General features: G+C 42.0%; 1 protein-coding gene across 3 annotated transcripts in view; it reads right to left on the minus strand.

Annotated features, from left to right (window-relative positions):
- Positions 1-166: 166 nt before the first annotated feature.
- Positions 167-25,669, minus strand: part of tnrc6c2 (trinucleotide repeat containing adaptor 6C2) — a 51,037-nt gene continuing 25,534 nt past the window's right edge. The window contains exons 1-20 of one of the 3 annotated variants that reach the window (XM_029435876.1): positions 24,290-24,452; positions 19,993-22,524; positions 18,784-18,987; positions 17,690-17,856; positions 17,498-17,572; positions 17,237-17,294; positions 16,787-16,929; positions 16,355-16,501; positions 15,214-15,354; positions 14,657-14,776; positions 14,297-14,380; positions 13,380-13,656; positions 12,790-12,954; positions 11,489-11,671; positions 10,580-10,741; positions 10,233-10,349; positions 9,335-9,550; positions 8,427-8,500; positions 7,978-8,117; positions 6,989-7,337 (exon numbers count right to left, since the gene is read on the minus strand). In XM_029435876.1, the coding sequence (XP_029291736.1) occupies positions 6,989-7,337; positions 7,978-8,117; positions 8,427-8,500; positions 9,335-9,550; positions 10,233-10,349; positions 10,580-10,741; positions 11,489-11,671; positions 12,790-12,954; positions 13,380-13,656; positions 14,297-14,380; positions 14,657-14,776; positions 15,214-15,354; positions 16,355-16,501; positions 16,787-16,929; positions 17,237-17,294; positions 17,498-17,572; positions 17,690-17,856; positions 18,784-18,987; positions 19,993-22,524; positions 24,290-24,296 (5,361 nt within the window). In that variant the 5' untranslated portion in view covers positions 24,297-24,452. Of the gene's footprint in view, positions 7,338-7,977; positions 8,118-8,426; positions 8,501-9,334; positions 9,551-10,232; positions 10,350-10,579; positions 10,742-11,488; positions 11,672-12,789; positions 12,955-13,379; positions 13,657-14,296; positions 14,381-14,656; positions 14,777-15,213; positions 15,355-16,354; positions 16,502-16,786; positions 16,930-17,236; positions 17,295-17,497; positions 17,573-17,689; positions 17,857-18,783; positions 18,988-19,992; positions 22,525-24,289; positions 24,453-25,669 lie in introns of those variants that run through there. The other 2 variants (XM_029435867.1, XM_029435881.1) reach the window with 2 other exon arrangements.

The raw sequence follows: 25,669 nt of genomic DNA on the forward strand, positions 1-25,669 counted from the left end.
TATGACTTCTGATAAAATCCTAGCTCCCACTCATAAGCTGTTGAATATTCAATGTTGCAACTCTAGTGCACTTATTCAGCATGCATTTAAAACAATGTTTTAATTAAAAAACACTGAATCATAAGTGACACAAGGAAATCATAAAAAAAAGGGACAAAACACTCAGTAACAGCAAGAAAATGTGTAATTTATTAATATAGTCCGAAAGAAGCTCCATAATCCATGGAAACATTTTTTTCCGGTGCATGTCCTTAACAATCACATTCTATGAGGAGAAAAAAGAACAACATTAAAAGCCACAACTTTGTATTTCAGTTACAGACATTTTTCCTTAATGTTTTTTTTTCAAAGTAAAGAGAAAGGCAAAGTACACCCATTCCATCCCCCACCCTCACCCCCTTTAAAAAACTGACAGCCTTAAAAGTCATGGGCTTTTTCTCTCTCAGTACAACCCACAGTGCTTTAGCAGAAGGATAAGCGCTCATTGGTTAAGGATTACACAGCATGGCGACGCAATGTAACATTTTGCTAAAACATTAGATGACAATGATAATAAGGAGGAAGGGGGAAGTAGAGTGAAGGAAACTTGAGCAAGAGACAAAACAAGGACAACCCTACATCAAACCCTGAACCCCAGTCTGAGTCGACAAACGCCCGCAGTACAGCAGCTGGGTTTGGACTCTTCCCTCCCACTTGTGCATAGATCATGATCCTTTAAAAACCAGCTTTATTCCTCCACTTCAAACCTGCCTCTGAAAACCATCTGTTACATGTTAAGAAATCTCTCAAATATTGAAATACCTGTCGCAGGAACAGACATGTTAACCGACAGGAGAGATGATTAAAAAACAAACAATAAAAACTTCTTGCACAATGCTCCTGAACTACAGGATGGAAACTTTAAAAACGTATAATATACAAATGCATTTTCTGTCACTGTCTTTTTGACAATCAAACCATTGATCAGTTTAAATGTAAAGCAATTCTACTTAGATTTCACATGTAAAGCACTCCACTTTTTTTCAAAGTTGATTCTCAGTCTTATTTGGTAAATATATAACTTGCTACAAACATTTTGTTGTTGCTTTAAAGAAACAATGGTACTCTCTATATTCTGTTAAACTCATGACCTTCAGTGCTTGCTTGGAGTTTAATTGTTTTCAGTTGCTTTTTCTTTTTTTTCTTTTTTCACACAAACATTAAACGTAGAAATGATGGAGTTGGTATCTGGAACCCTGGCCTTCCTGAGACAAAATCCACATCTTTTATGAGTGTGCAAGATAGTGAGCAAACTGCGTTGCTTACAGAAAACATAAAATCACAACTCAATACATACAGAGTTAGTCTGTCGACACCGAAAGAGAACTTAAAAATTGAAATATGACACAACACTGATCAATCCCAGAGTTCTTAAAGTAGCATAAATCTTCATTTTGCAAAATTGTCATGTCCATATTTGATGGAAGATTAAATTAGTCTTTTAATATTTTTTTTTTTACAACATTCCTGTTATAAATTCGTGTTTCCTTGAACTTCAGACAAATGAAATGCTTGTAAACGACAGGTGGCTTTTGCAAAAAAAACACACAAAACCCCCCCAGAAAAGATAGGCACCTCTGAAATGAGTCTTGTAACAAACTCATCCCCCACACTTTATCCCTTTCCATTTCTCCATGAAGTTAACACAGGGATTACTATTCCTTCTACAGCTATCTATGGCAACAGTTCTTTGTTTTTTACCCCCTTTTTTCTTTTGTAGTTTTTTTTCTTCTTTTTTTCCTTTTTTGTTTTTTTTCCTCCATTTTTTGTATAATTGGAACAAAATGGTGCAATACTCAATGATAATCCTTGTATTGGATTATGTCACAATAAAAGCCACTATAAGGTAGATAAACTTTTTACAGATAAAATGAAACAAAATCCATTAAGTCCTTGAGTAAACATGTACACATGAATTGTCACCATCTCCCCTCCGTACTTAGACTCGTTTATCTACGATTAGCTGAGTGAGGGGTAGAAGACACTCAGTGCAACGTTAGAAGATAATAACAATGTTTGTCAGAATAGTTTGACGGAACAACAAATAAAAGAAAAGATAAAAACGGACACAAAACATAACATACCGAGTGGAACATAATAATAGCAGGCCATGTGCCTGGTACACAGTTTCTTGCGCACACATTCATACAAACATCTGACTTTCAAGCACACATCTAAAGATGACCTTTGCATTTTTTCCTCAAAGATTTTGTATTTGTAACTTAATGCAATACATTTTTAATATTCTCTAAAAGCCCCCAAGTGTACCCATCAGATGGAGAGAACAAAAAATAATTTCTGACTTCACATTACATTATTGGCGCTCCATGATTCAAGTATTTGTGTTCAATATTTTGTCTTGTTTTGATATGTTTGTGATTTCTTTTTTTTTATCGACTGGTTGGGTTGGGCTTTTAGACAGGCTAATTAACAAACAAATACACATATATACAGTACAAGCACTTCAAAGTACTGTAATATGTCATCAAAACCAGAACATGCATATCCAACTCCATATAAGAAAGACGTAGCTTTCAATCAATCAAGTATCAGTTTACTCCCGACTCAAATTCTTTCCTTCATATCACTTATTTGCGGGGAAAATACATATTGCTCATTTTTCAGTTGTATTAAACCAAGACCTTTCAAACTAAAATGAAACGTTTTAGAGGTTTACGATCCAAGAAGTCTGAAGAGGTGATACCACACACTGAACTCGCAGTATATATATATATACTGTATATATGTAGTGTATACATATATACTGCCATCTAGAACAGAGCTATAGAGAGGAGACCCTCTCGATGCTGGTGCAGCATGGGAAACCCCCTTCACTGTCAGGGTTCTCCAGTTAGTACAGGATGCTGGGAGGTCCTCGGCTATTGGGTCTGTCTGAGCTTGGATCAAGGCAGTTACAGAAACAGGCAATAGTGATTTTTGCTTGTGTGCTGCAGGACTGCAAGTCCTGAAAGGTAGCCTTTTCCCGTTTTCGTGTTTATTTTTATTTTTTTTTATAGAATTTTTAAAACTTTTTTTAAAATGTTTTTAAGACTTTGTACCTCTTGAAAGGTGCCCCTCCCCTCCTGCTGATGCAGAGCGAGGAGAGCGAGGCTGATACAGTGGGCCCAAGCCATCTGGGTCTGTGGAAATGTACAGTTCAGTGGGCCCGCTTTGAGCAGGACACAAACATAAAAACGAGATAAATACAGCATCCACAAAAAGGCACCCCGGCCACCAGTCTACTCCTTTAGATGGTGGTAGTAGAGGCTGATGACCGGAGACGTTTCAGCTAGAAGTGCAGAGATTTAACATATTATAGATCTTTTTTTGTTTTTTTTTTCACTTAGATTTTTTTGCATTTTTAAGATTTTTATGTCAAACTTCATAAAAATGACGTTAAAATGCAATTTCATTTTTGGTTTTAAAAAAATATGTACCCGGGATTACCCATCATCAACTGTGCACTGTAGCAAACTGGAACCCCCAACTGAGTAAAGATTTTCTCCTTAGCATGAGGCATTCCCCACAAAAGCATAAAAAAAAAAAATCTCAGTAATTTCAGGGTGTGATGCTGCCGCCCATTTGTTTGATCCCTCCTGTCCCCCGCTTCACCCTCTGCAAAGGTTATCAAAGCTCCTCCGAACAGGGAACAAAAGTGCTCTCTATGAAGATACAGTATGACACAGGACATTTATATTGGCACATCACGTTGGCAACTTTTACACGCAATAATTGGCCCCGAAACAGTAACGATAGGCCACCTTTTGAGAAAAGGATTCAATACAAGCCTTTTCCCTTCCAATTAGGATTAAGTTCGAGGCATGAGGTCCGTACATATTGTTGCGCAGATGGCCTTTTAATTTAAGACTTTGCTCTCACAGTAGAAAGGACAGATACGGAGAGCTGCATCTCATACTTGGTATCATCTACTCCCCTAACCCTGAGATCAAGCTGGACAGAAGTGTCTTCAGCGCAGAGAGAAAGACCGACTTTGATAAAGTGTTCGGACTTCAGTATATGACAGTGTTCTGGTGGCTGAGCCTGACTTTACAGAAACGGCGGCCATTCTGAAGTGCCGACAGAAGCGCACGGGGGACGAGGGTTAGGGTTTGCCAAGCTCTGGGAGGAGTGCTCATTCCCGAGTCAGGTTTGGCGTGCTGTAAAGGGCCCCAGCCTCTAGTCTTTTGCATAGAAAACAGTTGGAGGGCCTGGTCAGGGGAGGGCTACTGGGTCTGGTTGAGGTGGAGGGGGAGAGGAGGTCATAGCGTAGCAGCTAGGCAAAGGGCAAGGGGGGACAGCCTGCGGGCAGGCGGAGCAGCTTGGAGCAACAAATACCCACACCCCCGTCTGAGACACCCTATTTTTTACAGATCTCAAGAAACAACCTGGAAGTACTACAGAATACTGTCAAACACAAAAGCATGATCAGTTAAAAACAAATAGACAATCAATAACGCTCTGTAGTATTGATCCTCGTTTTGCATTCAATACACAGGATGAACATACAGAGGCACCTCTGACCAAAGTGTTTCTGCATATGAACAGTGAAGGGCTAGTTCAGCAGCCAGTATTTTGTAGACCACTGCATGTAGACAAAAATAACAATATAACACATTGAAAAAAATAAAGTCAAAATGATCTTTTCCAAAAAAATAAAAAGCACACTGGCAAAAATTCCAGAAATATGACTATTACATCTTCCAGCTAAAGTGATCTTTGTGTCAAAGAACAGAGATGGGGGACGACAGCAGTGTCGAGTGGTGGCGGGCCCCCGTTGGAGATGCCGTGTGTGGCGGAGAGCCGTGATTGGCCGGACTTGGAGGAGCCGCTTTCCTTGCCAGACTGAGGGAGGGTCAAGTGGAGCCCAGGAGGAAGTGCTGCGCTGTGGGGCTGCCGCTTGACACCCAGAGGACCACAGCAGAGAGGCACTCAGTGGACGCTCCGCCTCCCCACCCCCACCCCTCTCCGACTCACCCACCGACTGACTGGCCGGCAGGTGTCAGAGACAGCTGACGTTGCAAGTCTAGTTCCTCCAAACAGAACAAGGCTAAACATTTGGAGTAACAGTGATATTCACTTTGATATTGTTCAAAGAAGAAAAAAAACAAATCATTGACTGCAGTTTTTTTCCCCAAAGTCCAATGATACATTTCAGTTCTGTTTCCCTTCATCCTGCTACCATAGGAACAACGGCAGACATATTTCCAAGGAATAGATATAGTACATAAAAGAGCAGTACTTTTTTTTGTTGTTGTTTTCAATGTTTATGCTGCTCCTTTTTTGATTTATTGGATTGCAGTTGAAGCGATTTGCTCTTCATAAGTGCTATGATAAAACCCTTTGAATTTATAAAAGTCTTTGTTGTCTTTTGTTTGTACAGTACCAAACGCAAGGAACACTCGTAGGTCTACTGCATTAGGAGAAACCCCTCTTATTTGGTATTGTGCCAGATACCCAGAACCATCCAATCCCACTGTGGATTCAGTCTCTGTTGGGTGTGGCTGTGGCACGCAGAGAGGAAGTGTGCATTATTGTGTACCCAGTGTCACTCTTTACTACAGTTTGCTGCATGCACAGTTCAACAGCTGCTTCTTCCTCTTTGCGGAGTTTTCCCAACAGTTTCAGGGGGATTGGCGGCCTGGGGGGAATCCAAGTTTTGAAAAGGGGTAAGGTTTGTGAAGTTCCAAAGTCTTTTGCTGCAATCAGCAACAATCAAAAAAACAAAAGAGAAACCAGCTCTGGTGGACATAGAGTATGGACGGAAGAAAGGTCTATGGTGTATATTGCACAATGTAACTGTCACATGAAGGTAAATTGTGTCCTTTTTTTCCCTCCGAAAACTGGCTGACCATACAGACCGCTGGGCTTCATAACAAATCCGACAATAGAAAATTCAACACAGCACCAGTAAGGGACTGGGTTGAAGGTGACCAGAAGGATCTGGGCTTGCAGACGTCAATGATTAGGTGCCACCGGACATACATAGACATGTACGGAAACGGAGACACGCAGCGAGGTTGACAAATAATCTTCTCTCAGCTTATATGTTGTAATAGATATATAAAAAAAATGCGCTTGGGTCTAGACCTACAAAAAAAAGAGACGTTTAACAGCTGTTTCAATCCCTTTGAGAATACAAATCAAAATAATTAAGCTGATGATTGGTAGGGCCAGTCACGTGGCCAGGCCTTCTTACTGCCCAGTGACAGTGTTGGTCACCAGTCATGTCCTGTACCACCTGCTGGCTCAGAGGTGAAACTGTGCAAGATTTCAGCTATTTCTTCAGTTACAAAACAAACTAAAAAAGGCGGCTTGGGAAGGACCTGGGCCAGAGAGCACTTAAGGCTAATATTAGTGCTGAGAAACAAACTGTTAACATAACTAGTAAAGGTCTTTGAACCACATCATTGGCCATGGACATGCTAGGAATGGTCATTTTTAAGTCTTATTTTGGGATGATTTTTTTTTTTCTTCTTTTGGAGGGAAAAGGAAAGTCTCAGATGGCAGCTTTGATTGCTTCTCCTAAAAACACTTCACACAGAATGTCATGTATACTTATGGAAAAACTAAAAACACTTAAAAGGTTTCTTTGTGTTGTGTCTCATTTCAGTTTAGTTTATACGATGAATTTCAAAAATACCAAAAAAGGAAAAGAAATAAACGTGCTTTTTCCCCCCATAAAAACTAAACCAAACAAAAAAAGGGAAAAAAGCAAAACAGAAAGACTGGAGTCTGCAGTCTGTGTGGTGGGGACCCCGGCCTTCTGATTCACAGTTCACAGTTCAAAACAGTTCAAATTGATACTGATTATCGCCACATGATTTGCTTGGGTTTTGCTCCTGTTTATATTGAAAATATTTTTTTTTCATCCCACCCGCCACCAATGGCTCACATGACATGGTGGTGGGTTGGTTGGTTGGTTGGTTGGTTAGTGTATCGTGGCATCATCCTACATGGACTCCCCACTCAGCAGATCTCCAGGCAGCAGGGTGTTAATGGCGGTGGGGCTCCCAATCACGCGAGCGTCCTCTCCGCTCGGCGGTCCCCACAGGCTGGAGTACTGGGGCACGCCGCCCCACAGCAGTTCGCCTCCGCTGTGCTTGCCTACACCGCCACCGCTGCTCCACTGGCCAATAGAGTGTGACTGTGCTGCCCCACCCATCCGGTTTTGATTGGTTCCAGGGTTGGCCTGCCAGCTAGTGGTGTTAGCCCCCAGCGACTGGCCTTGTGCAAAGAAGCGGTTCACCTCCTCCTCGCCGGCAAACTCTGCCAGGATGGTGGTGTTTCCAAGCACACACCTTACAGAGGAAAAAAAGAGGAAAATCATTACTTTTACAATTCAACCAGAAATAAGCAACTAATAGTTTTCATGTTGTGTGGGACAGGATATAGCCTTCAAGTAAATTGTACTGTTTATTTAGGGCTTTGCGATGCTACGGTTTTTTTGTGGCTTTGTGCCAAAACCACATTCCGTACGGCTGATAATGAAAAGTAGGTCGCAGTCTTGCATTTAGTGTATATAACAACCAGCTGCAGTGGCCGCGACTATTAGCAAAACAAAATTACAGACAAACCAAAGATAACACAGCCTGACTGGCTCTGCGATGGTGTTTCCTCTCATATCACTTTGATTACAACAACCACTGGAATATTACAATACAGCTGACTACAGCATGACCCGCCACCTCCACTTCCATGTGACTGCCTAGATACAAAAATAACATAAGTCTACACAACAAAGCTAAACTGTTTTCAGCATGGGAAACATGTCTTGAGGAAACCAGGAGCATGAGGTTTCCCCCAAGTGTTCCCCATTTTATTTCTCTGGAATTAGTTGCTTCACTTCTCTAACAATAATACAATATAAATAAGGGAGGGGAAGTTGAAAAAAGGGTGAACATTTCCTTTAAGTCTGTTTAAGACTTTGCTGAGGCTTACATGTGCAGAGACTTCTGGGCCTTTGCGGCCTCGTCCTTGGAGCTGTAGCGCACCACAGCGTTCCCCTGGGTCAGGTTGAGGTGGAATGTGATCAGGGGGCCGTGCTGCATGCACAGGGTCCGCAGAGTCGAACCATCAATCTGGAGCACAATAATAAAAAAAAAAAAATAGTTTCAGTCATTATTTATTTCACCTGCTCACTGTCCCCATCTATCTTTGCTATGTTTTTCTATACAAAGTGTTTTCTATCAAGCTTGTTAGAAGGCAAACCAAAATCACACAATCATGTTACATTTTGAGTATCCTCCCCCCTAACCATCGCATGAGTTTATTGATACCAATGATACATGACCAGATCTATAATTGAATTTCCATTATTTACATGCTAGCTTTGCTCATAATACACGGTGGCTTCAATAAAGCAAGAAGTAGCAGCCCCGAGTACGTACTTGTGGGGTGAGATTCCTCAGCACCAGCCAGCTGCTGGTCCTGTTGGAGCTGTCAGTACTCCAGGTGGTTCCCTCTGTAGCAGAAATGTCAATTATAATGTTAAGAAAAATAGAAGTAGCAGAGCTGCAGAGTTTGTCATGAAAAAGAGACCGCTGTAAAGCTTTTTCAAGAGGACTCAAGGTCAGAGAGTTTAACTTCTGTTTTTAAAAAGAGGGAAAACTGTTTTCACACATGACTCTTGTTTCAACGAATACAAATACTCTCTCCTCTTCAATCTGCATCAACTCGGACCTGATCTGTCAAAACAAGGTCGCATGTATGATGTTTGAATGAGGTTTCTCGCAAAGCCGGTAAACCTCAAAATGTCAGTTTAGCAGGGTGTGTTCACCCAGCCTTTATATAGCGTGTGGTGTCAGCGCACAGTCGCAGATGTGAACTTTGGAACACCTACACACACACCTTCAGTCACGTATGCGTTTGCTGGCTGTGAAATACATCATATACATTGATATCGGTTGCTTCCACTTTGGTTTCAATTGAAGGCTCTGTCGAAACTCTCATTGTAAAACAACAGATTTTGTAAATGGCTTTCAACTCTGCAATATAAGAAAAAGCAACATGATGTTTATTTCTTCACAAGTTAATTGACTACAGATTGTAATGATATTATATATCATATTTTTTATATATCATTTTATATTTAAGAGTCAAAAGACTTGGCAATGTTTCCCAAGTATATCATTTATGTGGCAAACCATCATTCAAAAATAATTTTGTATAATTTAAATTTTAATATAGTCAAAATTGTAGGTTGGTTGAAAAGTCTGGAGGAACGCTGCATTAAGTTTTTGACGTAGATCAATTAAAGTCAGTTCCATTGGGTTCAACTTTAGAGGAGAGTACTCACCAGAGGAGTAGGAGTTGCTCCAGCCTTGGGCCAGGCCCAGTGAGTTGCCACCCCAGGTGGAAGAGGGCTTGTTGTTGGTGAGGCCTGGCGGGGGCCGGGAAGGGGCTGGGTTGCTGCGTGGCCCCTGAGGGACTTTCCACAGATCATGGGACAGAGAAGCTTGGCTCTGGGAGATGGGCCCTTGGGACCAGGTGGACTTCATGTCAGACAGTTTACCTTTACATGGAGAGAGAGGGGAGAGGGTGAGGAGATGATGCAACGTTAATGTCCCGGTTCCACTTATTTGTTCTGCTAATGCCAACAATAGCGTCGGTGGGTCTTAATGTTTCCTTAATGTAATTTAATTCACTAAAACGTAAATAAAAAGTTACATTCTTATGCACTGCATCTACCTGTAATCATTCTGCTGTAAGTGAATTCAGTCATAGTCTAATGAATGTTAAAGTAGACAAATACCTGCTGAAGTAAAAGTAGAAACTATGTAAAAAATAGAGAACCAGTGACTAAAAACAGTATCTTTTAAGAATCACATCTCCAATAACATATTCACAAAGTAGAAACCTAAATTCTTGATGACTTTAAAAAAAGAAATTCAAAGCAAACACAAACACAGGGTGTGTACTGATGTCAAGACCGACAGGGTGAGGTTATTTTTGTGGGTTGGAGCAAACAGGCGTAGATGGTTGAAGGTCACGTTTAGGTGAGGGTGCTGTCTTAGTATCGGTAAAAGCACAGAGGGCACACGTTTATAGAGTGATTTGGAGTTAAAGAAGGGTCATAAACACAGGTCAGGGGTTGGGTGAGGTTTAGGATAAGTAGGGAGTCTGTATCAGGGCTCTCATTTAGGCGAGGAGATTGGCAGGACCACACGTGGAGGGAAGATACTCTGGATGTGTACCTGAGCTGTCTCCATCAGAGGACGACAGACTGAAAGAGTTAGAGTAGCCACTGACTGGCCAGTCACTGCTGGTTGGAGGCAGAAAGCCATTCTGAAGTGGCAGAGCTGGGGAAGTGGCTATATGGTCGTAGAGGTGTCAGTGTTGTGACCAGAGACAGAGAGGGGAAAAAAGACGTAACTTAATGTATGAATCAGGACAAGCACATGATATTTGGGCCTGTGATGTAGTAGAGTTAATAACATGAGTCAGCATGTGTAAGTGAAGTAATTTACATCTGATTCACTTGACACAGCATGCTCTTGGGTTAGGACTTCTGGTTGTCTTAAATGAATAATTGTGACTTTACTTCTGCTCATATCTCCGTTCCTGTCCCGCAGCAGGTATCGATTGACGTCGTGGATGTTTGTGTTGATGGTGGGACCGCTGGGGACGCTGCCAGGGGTCATGTTGGGGTCATTCTCAGGGTCGATGTTCTGAAGGCCCTTCCATGGCACACCTGGGCAGAACTCTAATGGAGCAAAAATGAAGTGCTTCATTTTAGGGTTTATTAAAGCAACAAAATCAGACCTCGAGGAACTTTTTGCAATCTTATGACTTCTTCACAGTTTAAGCAATTTACACAAGCCACTGCTATCTTCACACTTCTTCTTAGACTGATGAAGCTGCTGCAGAAAATATTATATATATATTTTTTTCCTCTTTACATTGTAATGGCACATTTAGCTGTATGTGTGTATTTATGTCTTCCTCTTTAAGATTAAGATTAAGACTCACAAAAGTCCCTGTGGAATTGTAGTTGACCACAGGCTGTTTTCACAGAAGACATTTCGACAATAGGTGAAAAATAATTATAAATGAATTATTATAAAATAAAAATGATGTCTGAATTCCATTTGGCTACTTCAGTCTCAGTCTATTGATATTTTTGCATCCTGGTTCCCTGTCCCACAGTTGAGGAGAACGGAGCCATCGTTAATGTCATCAGTAACACCTGTGTTGCCGGTATCACTATTGAACATGTAAAGCATTAAAGTGCCCTGCACTTTAATGCACTTTTGTTTTCAATTACTCTGGCTGATTAGACCTCTGGCAGGTTGAAGCTGTGGTGGGAGTTACGTAATGTCACAATCCACCAATAAGAATGATAACAGGAGAGTGAGCCTTGAGAAGAGATCTAATTAGGAAACATAAGTAAAAACACTTGTGTGGGATGTGTAGAGGCTTTAATAGTTATGTATTTGCACATTGTCCTCACCTGGGGGCCAGTTAATGTTGGTCCCATTGGAGATCTTTTCATTGGGGCTCTTTCCCTGGCCCCAGCTGTCTGGGGGGCTGGAGGGGGACTCAGAGCTGGACATTAGATTGTAAGGGCTGTAGGAGTCCTCCAGATGGGGGGGCTTCCCAGGTGGGCCCAGGGAAGAGGCAGAAGATATGGCACCTAGTATATGCAAAGACAAATAAGAGATGTATAAATACTCTTTTGAACTCATGCTCATCGTACAATCAGCTTTAAGAGTTCAACATCAACACTATACATTCACAGGTGAAGGCCTTTTCAGAACAACATGCCATTGGTGTGATGTCTGCAGAAACTTATCTACATGTATACTGATGCTCTGATTACATTTTAAGGACGTCAATACATCTTTGCATAGTACATGGAAGGCAAGAATAGATGAAACTGTAAGATAAGTGTTTGTGGCTGATAGATTCCTTTCTCAGTATCAGTTTTGAAGACTGAATGTGCGGGGGAAAAAATGCCCAGAGCAGCAGATGATGAATTCTTAAATGTTAAAATGGAGGGCGTAGGAGTCAACAAGTCAGTGTTTGGCTAATTTCTCATATCAAAACAATATACAAGCCATGATGAGTTTTGGCAGGTGTTTATAATTATGCATGTGCCTAAAATAATGTGGTGTCAGGGCTCCCATTTGGGTGAGGAGAGGTTTAGCAGGTCATGCACCTGAGCTATCAGTGAGCGACAAACTAAAAGTTGCGTCTTGCAGTAAAACTGTGAAAACGACAGATGCTCGGAGAAAAGGCTGATGTCAGCACAATACTTGAGGCGTCAACAGGCTAGTTTCAGCTGTTAAAGTTCCTCATCTGCAAACTAGTCCTAAAGGCTCACATGTGTGAGAGTGGGACATAATCGGTTGTGAATATGATTAATCATGTTTTACAGTTATTGTTATTATCAAGTTACCCACACTTTACCGTCAAAATAAGTCTTAGCTATAAACAAGTGCACACTAACAAAGTCCATCCATCTCTCCTGTATAAAAGATAACAGGATTGCATCTACTAAAAGGAATTACATTTTCATCATAATTCAAATCCTGAATTAGAACAGCTATTATACAACATATTACTGTATTGTACTCGGGGAGACAACATAATCTGTAATATGCGTGCATTTATTAAAAAATGACATGCAAATGTATGTATATGATAACTTCATAGGACATAGTTGAGGTGGTTTCATTTGTATTTTTACTTAAATACCCTATTTATATGCATGTATGCGTGCATGCCTGACCATGTTTTTCTTGGACGTACCGTGCTTATTGAGGTTGTTCTCCATGTTTGAGGAGTTGCCAGAGAGGCTGTCCATGGAGTTGGAGTGTGTCCACTGGGACAGGCGGGATTGGGGCTGAGGGGGCTCCTTCAGGGACAAACCCCCAACCTCCATGCAGTTTACATTCATGTTTGGATTCAGTCCAGCTGCACACACACACAAATAAATTATATTTTTTATCTTTTCATAATACGCAAGTCAGTGTAGGAAGATTAGTATTTGATATATATATATATATATATATATATATATATATCTCTATATATATATATATATTTATATATATATTTATATTTATATATATATATATATATATATATACATACATATACACACATCTCTATCTATCCATCTCCAGATGATGAGGTGGAAGACCCGAAAGACCCAACATCTGCATGTGTTTCTCACAGACAAATGGCTATGGACTGTGATTTTATTGGGTGCATTCATTGAATGAATTGTGGGTGACCACAGTGTATGGTATGTGTACTCTCAACAAGCATGCTACATTTAGTCAGATTCAAATTGTTTAAGCAAACAGCCAAGTTATTTTTCCCCATTTCAGACTCACAGAGAGGGTAGGTGCTGTAGGCGTTGGGCGAAGACAGCGGCTCTTTGGTGTGCATTGTGTCGGCAAGGCCCGGAGCCTGGTGTGGGCTTGTGTAGGGGTCCAGGTTTGATTTTCCGGAACCATGGCCTCCGGCGGGGCCACCGGAGGGATGCAGACCAGCGGAGGAAGAGGAGGAGGAATGAGAGGGATGTTGCTGCTGCTTCATCAGCAGCGCTTGGTACAGCTGACGCTGGTGCTGCTGGATCTGCTGCTGCATGTTGGTGATTGTACGTGCAACCTGGGAGAGAAGAGAAGCAGTGTCATAACAATGAATCATAAAAAGCAAATTGTGCAATGAGAGAGAGAGAGAGAGCAAGAGAGGAAATCAAATAAGATTATTCAAATGATGTAGTGGCAAATGCAAGAAGGATGGAACAATATGAAAACGATAAGAGGAAGAAAGAGGGAGAAGGAAGAAAACCGGTTAGAAGGGAAAGGATTAGAAAATAAGAGGATGAGAAGGTTTTTGGAAAAAGTGGCAGCAGAGGTGGTATGGAAAGTGGAGAAAAACAGCGTGATCAGCACGCAATTGCAATTTCAACAGGACCATTCTTGCAGCACGCTGCGGATGTCTGTCAAACAAAAGCATCAAAGTTTCATAAAAAGGAGAACAAACTTGTTGTTGGCTCATATTCAACAGGAAGTAACTTGTTCTCATGGCTTTGTCTTAAAAGTTTGAGCAACTCCTGTTGTAACATCGCATGATGCTTCTTCCTCTAGTGCTTTTATTGCATCATGTGAGAATCTAAATATTTGTTGACAATGTCAGTGCTCACATGGTCATACAGGTCATACAGGTCACACAGGTCATACAGATAAAATGAAAGCCCTTCATGATCATACTTTTTGTTGGCGTGAATATGCATTTTCTGACTCACTTGCTGCTCTTGTTGTCTAATGGGGCCGGAAACATTGCGTTGCGCCTGCATCATCTGCTGCTGGATTTGTAAACGCTGGTACGCCTGAATGAAGAGAACCAAAAGTACAATACAATGATTAAATAAAACAATAATGGAGGGATAGAACAAAGTAGGGTCAACTGTATCCATCTGATAAATCTTATTCATCCATCTATACTTTGTCATGTGTCTTCAAATGGATACATTCTTAAGTCTTCACTGGGTTTGTCACCAGAAATTAAATCATGTTTTGGTATTGTGTGCCTGGTTTCATCTCCTTTCTATTTAGATTAAAGTCTTTTTCTGCCTCAGACCTCTAAAAGAAACCCTCTGACTCACCATTTGCAGTTGCTGAAGTTGGTACAAGAGGGTCATTTGTTGAGGGTTTATTGGTGAGGTTAAAAGTGCAGGGTTCAGACCAATGTTTTTTGCTGCAAACTGCAAGAGCTGTGCTTGGACCTGGAGGGGGGGGGGGGTTATGGAAGAATGGAGACACGGAAAAGAGATATGACAAGTTAGTCATTGCAAATCCCAACCACTGTATAAAAGCAGCTTCTGGCAGAGTAGAACTAGTCACTACATGCATGCAAGGAGGAAAGGAGGGAAGAAAGGGTCTATCAAAGGAGTCTTGTAAAGCCAAGAGGTTTTTAGTATGGTTCCCAGAAAATAACTTGTTGGTCGTGATGTCTTATTTATTCCAACAATTTAGAATTTCTAAAGCATATGGCGCTGAAATGAGACCACCGGTGTTGTCAAGTATTGAACTCAGTGTTCCCTCGTTATGGGACAAACAGTACAATCTGCCAGCCAACTTTTACTTTGATTTTGTGTGTTATGAACCAATATAGCTCCATGTTACACATTATATATGCACATGATTATGTGTGTGTATTGACCTGAGGGGAGAGCAACTGAGGCACTTGAGCACGTAGACTAGGCTGGGAGGAGCTGAGAGGTGGCACTGGTGGCTGAGGAGGCTGCTGCTGCATGGCCCGGGATTGTGCTGCTCCACTACTGCCAAACATTCCACTGGGTATCTATACGCAGGAGTCATAAAGGTACAATGAGACTTCTTCAAAACCTCCACGTTTATAGAAATGACTGAAGCAATTTCTGAAGAGGTGAGCCACTGCATTGGGAAGAAATGTGTGGCCTTGACCACTCTAGCACAGAATACCTCAAGGAGTTGACCATCCAACTGTCGAGCCTTTATACATTTGTGTGTTCATTCAATACATGAATGATAGTTGAATTGGATGAAAAAGTGCACTTAGTCAATGATATTCCCGACCCACATATCTAAAAACATTTTTTTCAAATCCTTTTTCTTCAAGGTCTGACTTCACACCTTGTCCACTTAAGCATATACTGAACACTAACAGAGCAGCTAGTTGTTAGCTCATGAAATTGTAACTATTTTCTCTATTTAACAATTTATCAAATGGCCCAAAACAATCAGCCTTTCCATTCGGTTAAGAAAAGGCCCGCTTACACTGCCTTTGTTTGGGCTTCAAGGACATACTGTAGTTTTTCTGGGCCATGGTTGCCTCTGGGGGTGATATTTGATAGAGCATAACTATCTGATTACAACGGGCACTTCAGGCAAGGTCATACACACATGAGTGAGCAATAGCAAAGTGGAGACTTGGGAGAGCATTTGGTTAGAAATGTGTGTGTGAAACAATTTAAATCAGTTGTTGCAGTCACTGCATTATATGCACTTACATCCTGCACTAGCCATTACATTTTTAAATTATGTTTATACATTTGCATTGTAATAAACAGACTGTTTTTGCCAAAATGTTTTGCACAGTCTGTCAGTATTTCCCTTATTAATAAAACAGCTTCAAATGTACTCAGGTCTTAAAATTGTGAAACACAAATGATGTGTATCAATGTTGCTGGTGCATGGTTGAGCATTTTCTGCCTATCTGTTATCTATATTGAAACTATTTTTCATTAATGTGATTGTGTAAAACAATTGAAGTTCAGTTCTGCGACATGGTGTAGTATAATTGTGTGTGCTCAATATGTTACCTGTCTGTTGTTCAAGTTTTGCATGGCCAGCCCCGGGTTGCCCTGTCCCAGACCCTGCCCAGGAAGGCTACTGTTGGCCAGGGGGAGCTTCAGGCTGGGGGAAGGCAGAAACGGTGATGAGGAGGCATCATCTGACAGAACGCCATCCTGGACCAGAGCAAAATAAATGGTTGACGGAGGGAGGGAACATAAAAGAAAAAAGCGTTAATCATTAAACATTACAAACATGAATGACTGACGACAGGAATGACCCGATAATGAACGATCCTGTAATCTTTCTTTGTAGCAAGTCAAAATAGATACAATGTCAAAATAAAAAAGGCAACTGCCCCAAAAGAAATACAAAGAATAGACCAAAGTAATTTTACACTCATCATTTCAAACAGATGTTTGGAAAAGGCCTGATGGCTGGTCAGTTGATTAATATCTGACCTTGTCAAGATAGGAGGTACGGTCGGAGGGGTCTTTGGAGAGTGCAGAGGGCCGACACACCATGGGCTTGTTCATGCCGTTGCTGTAATCAGACATGCCCATGCCCCGCTTGTCCAGGTCTGTCTTCTTCTCCAACAGGGCGCCTGGAGCAAAAAAGGAGGAAGGTAGATGAATTATATTATACTTTTAGACAAGGAAATATACTGTGTCACAAAATCTAATGATTATATTTGATGAGTGATGTCATTTAAATGCCCTTTTTTATTCTTCATATACACTTTGGGTATGCTGGCATTTGACAGCAAGCAAAATCTAGCATTCACAGAGATTAAATACTGCACTGCATTATTCCCTGTTGAATTGAAGTGGGAATGTCATTTGTCGCTTTAAAAGCATCTCATATTACCATTTGCCACACACACACACACACACACAAACACACAAACTTACTCATGGCCTGGTCAAGGTTCATGTTGTTGCTCTTCAAAGCCTCCTCAGCAGGGTCTCTCTGTAATAAAAAGCCTGTCACTGACCATGGTATGATTGCAGGAAAAGGTCGGCTTTTTCCCTTTTTTAACAGTTTTGTAGTTTAGATGGCTGTATTTATCATTGGATGGTTTAGAACTTTAAAACAATGTTTTGGCGTAGTTCGGTAAAAACTTGAAATATCTTCACGGCCCCTATGAGTGCTGTGTCAATATGACAACTTACCGGAAAGCCCATGTCAGTGAGCTGTTTGATGAGACGGTTCATGATCCAAGCCTCATCCGGCTTGCCCATCTTCGCCTGACAACACATAAGCAAAGTATAAAAATATATAAAAATGATCATTTAAAAGACAATAATTAAGACCATTAAAATCTGCCAGTATATTTATGTCAAGAGGCAGGTGTGTTCTCTGACCTTGCTTGGGCCCTTCTTGGGTCCATTGCCCCAGGAGTTGCAAGAAGAGCTGCTCTCCTGGGAGGTGGGGCTGTTCCACATGTCCCCATCCTCAGTGTCCCATTGGTTGGTAGACATGCTCATCTCCTCTCCTCCATTTCCCCAGCTATCTTGCATAGGTTTGGGACCTGAGAAAGCAATGAAATAACAGGACAATAAACATTTAGTTGGTTATCTGTTAAGAGTGTTTTAGTTTCTGTGTCGCATTGAGAATACACAAGCCATTTCAGAGGGTGAGACACAGGTAATTTCCAACCTGACCACTTGGTGCCACTGTTGCCATTTGACAAGCTGCCTTTTCCCCCTACACCTCCCTCTACCATTTCCAACATTTCAAACTAACAGCACAAATAACCAAGATCTACTGAGGCGTGGAATTGCTTTAATCCCAGCAACACTCCAGTAGCGCTAACAAAAACCTGCAGAATTGACAACATAGTACAGATCTGAAGAAACTTCCTGTTTTTGTTCCCTTAAGTGAAGTGAGTAATGCACATTTACTGTGAGTTACCGTCAATGAGTCTTTTACAAAAGATGTGTTGCCACTGACAACAAATCTCAAATACTCAAATGTCTGGTTATATATTCATATATATATAGCTATATATATATATATATATATATATAGCTATAATATATATATATATATATATATATATATATATATATATATATATAAAATATATATATCTATATATAATATATATATCTATATAGCTATAATATATATATATATAACTAATATATATACTAATAATATACTGTATCGCTTTCCTTCTCTATAAAGAGAGAGTGGTATCTATCTATTTTCCTCTCTCTTCTCTCTATCTTCTTTCTAGCTTCTCTCTCTCTCTCGCTATCTCTCTATCTCTCCTTCTCTTATCTCTCTCTCTCCTCGCTCTCCTCTATATAATATATAATATATATATAAAATTTGTTCTGTGTTCAGTTTAATTAACAACTGATGGGTCCATAGCCTTGCATCTAGGTACGTGTTGATTTCCTGTGGTTGAAATAATGCATCATTGTAAATATAATTAATCTGTGGGTGTTACCTGGCTTGCAGGGTGCAGAACCTGTGGGTCCGTTGGCCCTGCCATAAGGTCCAGAGGGCTCGTGGCCACCGTTTTCCCATCCTCCTACTCCGCCTGAGGGCTTGCCCCAGGCAGAGGTGCCATTGTCCACAGATGATGTTGGAGCTGCTGGCTCTCCCCAAGCAGGCTCAGACTTGGGTTGAACACTGGGAACCTCTCCCCAACCTGGAAAAAAAGAGGTGAATTATTAAAAAATTAGTTTCACTTCAATTCCACTAGAAGGTTTTTACTTTTAAATTAAGTTATACATATTTCCTCCTAAGTCCTTAACAATGGAAGGATGTTCTTAAGTAGTAAAATATCGAATTTAAGATGCACAAGTCAGAACCATTAACACTCTTTTTCCAAAATACATCGTATGATGATCCACATCACTACATCACTGTTGAGAGGAGATGGATGAAAGCAACAGCTCAGGGCAGCCGGTGCAAACTTTTCTCTATCTCTACTGGCTTCAGTAGAGATTAGTGATTAGTGATTAAGACACAAGTCTGTCTTAAGGTGGCCATGATGCTTTTTGGTAGCTGCAGTGCAACTGGTTAAGCAGCAGGGGGCAATGTTATGATTAACAATCAAAATGAGAGGAGAATGCTGGGAATTAAAGCTGTGCCATTTCTACATGCATGGCCTTTGTCTTCTCACAGAAATATTTGAACGGGCTGCAGAGCTAACTTAAACTTAATGAGTCTTAATTATGTATGCATTGCCAATACCTCAAGGAATATCTGCTTCATAATTACTGTGAGAGAATTTGTTATAAGAATATGCAATGAAATATGCAATGAAATAACCATTGTTGCGAACAATGCTTTTTATAAGTAATTGTGTTACTTTTTATGTAAATGACTGAAAACTATTCTCGATTTAGGCTTTATCTCTCCCCATACTTAATTTGGCTCATTATCAAGAGTGACTCTAAAGCTCAATATCATTCAGCAAAACATACTAATGCCGTCAGATTAAAAACTTTGGATACCTAAAACATCAGCTTTTTAGGTTATGTTAAGACAATCTGCTTGATATGTACATATTGCATTTTTAAACATTCCTGTATCCTTTACATTGTTTTGTTAAGATAACTTTTTCAGCATTTTTACAAATAGTACTTTGATTTCAATTTATATAGAAATTTGAGGTTTTTAACACAACAGTACAGTCATAATGTGTTACCTGGGTTGGCAGGGGGGGGTCTACCCTGGGGGCCCACACCTGGATGCGGGGCACCATTGTTGGATGACCCATTGTTGGATGATCCATTGTTGGATGATCCATGGTTGTTTCCATGGTGTTGCAGGTGAGTTGGGGGCTGGCTGTGATGGGGATGATGGTGCATGTGGTGAGTGTTATGGTGATTGTTGTTGCCAGGGCCAGCAGAGTGATTGTTGTTGTTATTGTTTGGGATAATCACTCCACCATTCTTACTGGGAGGTGGGCCGCTGTTGCCTGGGTTATTATTGGGATTCTTGCGATCCCACATGTTGACAGTCTTGTTGAAGGTGCCGGGATCCCCCCAGGTGGCTGTTCCATCGTCAATCTCCATCTTCCTGCGGATGGAGGGAGGGGAGGGCTCTTCCCAGCCGGTGCGATCCATACTCTGGTCCTGTTTGCTGCCATTTCCCCAGCTTGATGTGTTCTGCTTTACGGTACCAGGACCACCCCATGAACCCATGCTGCCACCACCTCCACTGCCAGTACTGCTGCTGCTGCTGCTGTTGTTGTTTTCCTGGGGCTTGGAGGAGCCCCAACCTCCCTGCACTGGGCCATTGGCACGTGGGTTCTCCCCCCAGCTGTTATTACTCACAGTAGGAGTAGGCTTACTCCAGCCTCCTCCTCTATTTCCTCCCCTGGGGCTTTCCTTCCACCCACCACTTCCTCCATTCCCTCCATTCCCCCCATTCCCTCCTTCTCCTTCCCACATGCTGCTGGAGGATCCATTCTTCTTGACCTCTGCCTCTCCCCACTCCCCTGTGCTGGAGCCGTTGGGGCCCCCATTATTGTTGCCCCATCCATGAGAGCTTTTGGGGCCTTCTCCCCAGGTAGTGGGCTGACTTTTTGTCTGGCCATTATCCCAACTGGGTGACTTTTCCTCAGAACTCCAGGATGGTGTGCCTCCATTTCTAGGACCATTGGTAGGCAGAGAGTCACCCCAGCCACTGGTAGTGCCATTTGGCGCCTTGCTAAGTGACTGTGGGGGTTCCCCCCATCCTGATCCTGTCTGGATAGGCTGAGGTGGAGGGGCCCTCCAGCCAGAGGATAATGATCCTTCACTGTCACTTTTTTCTCCAGACCCAGGCCTCTGACTGGGGCCAATTTTCGGGTTGATGGTACCTCCATTGATGGATGAGGGTCCACCATTAGAGCTGGAGACTCCTATGGTGTCTGAGCAGCTTTTTCTCTTCCCATCATCAGAGTTAGCTTCTTCCATCTCCCATACAGTGTGCTGTCGGATAGGAGTTTGTCCCCAACCCGTGTTACTCAGCACCCTAGGGTCCAGGTCCTGCCGGGGTAGAAGAGGGGTACAATCCGTGCTGCAGGACCTGTCTCTGAGGACAGATAGACTTTCACTGCTGTCCCCACTACCATCGCTTGCTGGGGCTGTTCTAGGCTGTTGGCCCCATGAGCTAGGTTGCTGATCTTGGCCTGAACCAGAACTAACAGCTTCTACTGAGTCCCAGCCTTTAGATGCTTCTCCGCCACCAGAGGATTTCCCCCAGTCACCCCAGCCACCACTTCCACTACTCCCACCACCACTGCCTTGGCGACCCCAGGCAGAATGGCCTCCGGAGTGGGTCGAGTCCCAGCCTGAGTCCTTGGGGGAGTCAGCTGCCTTAGTTTCTCCACTACCCCATACAGAGCTGCCTGTTGTGTCCCCATTGAGCTGGGATGATTCAGTGGGGGACTGGCCTCCCCAGCCAGTTAACCCATGGATAGGGCTCATAGGCTCCTGAGCTTGCTGCTGCTGCTTAGTGTGGTTTGGTCCGTCAGTATTAAGGTTAGAAGGTTCCATTTTGAAGGACAAGCTTGTGTTGGTTGAAGGGTGCTGCTGATCATTTTCGGTAGCACTTATCATGCCACCCCAACCTCCCCCGCCATTATCTGCACTTCCCATGCTCCCATTTCCCATGTTTCCATTGCCATTAATACCTGGTGGAAGGGATGGGGAATTTGACACTGCATTGGGGCCAATACCACAACCTCCACCACCCTCATGGCCCAGAACAGGCCAGGCTGATGGGTTGGCATTGGGATTGAGGTTCAAGTTAAAATTTGGAGAGCCCCAGTTATTGGGCACTCCTACTCGGCCACCATTCATACCATCTTGTTTCCCATCTGAACCCCAGCTTCTATTACCACATGTGTTGGCTGATCCAGGTCCCGTCATCATGTTATTGTTAGCTTTAAGAGAGGGGTAATGGGCCTGCTGGCCTGCGGCACCTGTGGCCATACTCAGAATTCTACTACTACTGGTGGTAGTGACAGCACTGGTGTCTGTGTTAGAGCTAGCTGAGCCCAAGGGGCATTCTGGTGCTACGGGGTGGCTGAGGTCACTATTGTGGCTGATGGAGGGCCAAGCTGCTGTGTCACTTCTGTCAATATTCACTTTGTCCCAGCTGTTGGCACTGGAGGAGCTGTCAACTTGCAAAGAGGCTCCCCAATGAGAGGTCTCATACTGGGCATCAGAGCCACTCTGGAGGGATATGTCTGAAGAGAAAAGAGGGAGAGAGAAAAGAAAAGTTGAGACAAAGTTGAACAGAGAAATACAACACAAGGAATAGGTGGAGATGATGAGTCAGTCAGAGAGAAACAAAATATTTGAGCAACAGAAAATGCAGAAATGCAAGAAATAAAGAAGAGATGGAGTAACAGGAGTAGAAACAAATGGTAAAAAATAGAAAACATAAGGAGGAAGGAAAATGGGGACATGGGGTGGGGGGAAAACATTGAGTTAGACTAAGGAACATCATGTAATACAGCCCTTGTAAGTCCCCTGGACCAATTTTATCTTCTTGGTTGGTTAATGCTAGGTTATCAGACTTCTTGGCAGGAGATGGTCACACGTGCATGTTCCACAATCTAACACATAATCAGAATGCACAGCCAAGCGTGCTACATGTCATATCAGCTATGACATATCCATATATCCTAGCCGTGGTGCAGTCGGCCAAAAAGGAAATAGGGAGATGGAGTCCTCGCTTTCTTTCCTCTTCACTTAACTTCCTTTTCTATTTCCTTTCCTTTCAAACTTGTTTCCTCTTTCCTAGCTATCTTGTTTTGCCCCTTACTTCCTTCTCACTATCTAGCTGCCCTTATCTATTATTACCTCCTCCTCCTCCCCCTTTTCTCTCTCTGTCCATGACTCCCCTCTCACTTACTGACCGCCCATCTCTTTCCTCACCCTTTCATTTCTCCCTCTCTCCCCTCTGCTCTCCTCTAACACCCAGCAGTGAGAGGCCCATCCGTCTCCATCGTGGCTTCACTGGCTGGGGCTGTGAAGGGAAGCCCAAGTGGAACGCCGCTCATTTATTGGAATGAAACCAGGACTGCTTCTCATCCATCACTCCCTACGCTCCGCCGGGCCTACTCCTCCTCTAACTGCACCGCACTAAGAAATCACAAAACCTTTCCACCAAGCTTGTGGGAATATCTGTGTGTCTCTGCTAGCTTCTCACTACCTGCATATACACAATACCTGTAGATCACCTGTAGATTTAAATCATAATCTGGGGATTAAGGATTGCATGTAAATCTTGTCCTATTACTTACAGGCACTTTACACATTCAGTACCACACGGTACCAAAAACAGAGCATTTCTAACGATTCTCTAACCAACATTGTATTGCACACAAGCAATTTCATTAGGCACAATTGCATCCCATCGGAGGGGGAACTAATTATAGACTGATTCGATGCAGTAAAGGGGTAATCAATCAGTGGGAGGCAGCTAATCAATGATCTTATTAATGCTAGTGGAGGCTATCGATCCAGCATGCAAACATCCTAACCACTCGGCCAGCCAGAATCTCAAAAGCACACAGGCCAACCAAGGATATATAGGGAGAAATTCTTCCAGTAACTCATGGAGAACAGAAAATGAATGTATTACAAAACAGCTAAAATGTGTACATGGAAGCTAGATATTTATCCCAGTTTAGTGGTAAAACACCAGATATGTTACTGCATACATGTAAATACTTTGTAATCTTATGCAAATGTAGAATTTCTTATAACAATATACACACACCTAATAATGGCTGGCTGCAATGCATTAAACATGAACACAGTGTGATACCAGACCATACACAACCAGTCTTTTTTCAACAAGCATTAGAAGCTTATTAGACAATAATACATTTCTGGCTACCCTCCTGAGCAGCTTTAGTAAAGCGTGCCTCACTAACCTTTTATTATAAGACCCAGGCTGTGTTTGTAAAATATTTGCCTTGTTTTGTAATTAAACTGTTTTACCTTCCATTACTCATCCATTAGTTTCCATTAGATTGTTGCAGTGATTTCCATAATAGCTACAAGTTATTCATCATGAGATAAAGACCCAGTGGTCAAAACAATCCAGTCAGATGAGGGAATAGTCCGTTTGTTTGAGGTATGTGCACACACAAATGCTGGCAGATATGTGGCTTTAAGATACTGCGCAACACACCAAAGAGTGGCTGTGAATACAATTTTCGCCTGAACACACTTATCTCCACTCACCAGGCAGCCTTATCGCACAGGGTCGTCAGAATGATGGCACTGGCATACACGCACACGCAGTCAGTTTGCAATCAGTTAAACACAAAAACAAACTAACGCAACATCACAGCAAACATGACATTGTGACATTGTTTTGGTTAGAAGTTGTTCAAACTTAAAAACAAGCCAGATGTGAGCCTTCAATTAGAAAGCCTTTGATTGGACTTTCCAGCCATAAATTCGCCTAATTTCGGTTTGCATGACCAATTTCCAAATTAGTAGAGACTAAATAAGCAACGCCTGTCCATCAAACTTTCATGATTAACAAGTGGACACAAAAATAATCAGGCGAAAACTATCTGGCACCCAAGAGACAACAAGCTGATATAGCATTTATGAATAATTTTGGAAGATATTCAAGGGACTTGGAATTTAACTCAAGTATAAATGTGTTTCGGATATAATAGACATAATGAAAGATGCAGTGAATGTTTAGTTTAGGCACCATTTCAGATCAATTGATTTGGCGCATGCCTGTTTGCCACCCAGTCAATTTGTAAAGAAAACAAAAAACCCAAACAGCTGGTCTTTTCAGTTACCAGTGCAGACTGTCAGTGGCTTGTAGGGGTTTTGTTTTCTAAACTGAGAGAGAAATATGACAGAATAATTAAAAGCTGCTGATGTCACTCCCTTTCTGTTTTGTCCCAGCTCTATCAATGATGGCTTTGCTAGCAAAGATAAGCAGCATTTTATTAGAACTGAAACACAGCCAAGAATCTATGAGCCTACAGCCTCAGGAAAAAAAAAAATCTCTCTCTCTCTCTCTCTCTCTCTCTCTCTCTCTCTCTCTCTCTCTCTCTCTCTCTCTCTCTCTCTCTCTCTCTCTCTCTCTCTCTCTCTCTCTCTCTCTCTCTCATTTTGTTTGTTACATGATAAGTTCATCAAAGCCTGGACAGAAGCCATCTCGTTATCACTCCTGTCACAGACACTGTGACGAACCAAATTTAGAACAAAAAACCCCACATAAGATAAAAAAAGGAAAGAAAAAGGATTGTGTGTTGCATGCGTTGGAAAAATGGGGTCAGTCAGGGAGAGAGTGGAAAAATACCTGAGAAGAGGTGCACCAGTGCCACTCTCAAAATGCTTACACAGACA

Source organism: Cottoperca gobio, chromosome 1 (assembly GCF_900634415.1).
Source record: "Cottoperca gobio chromosome 1, fCotGob3.1, whole genome shotgun sequence".
In the NCBI taxonomy this organism is placed as follows: Eukaryota; Metazoa; Chordata; class Actinopteri; order Perciformes; family Bovichtidae; genus Cottoperca; species Cottoperca gobio.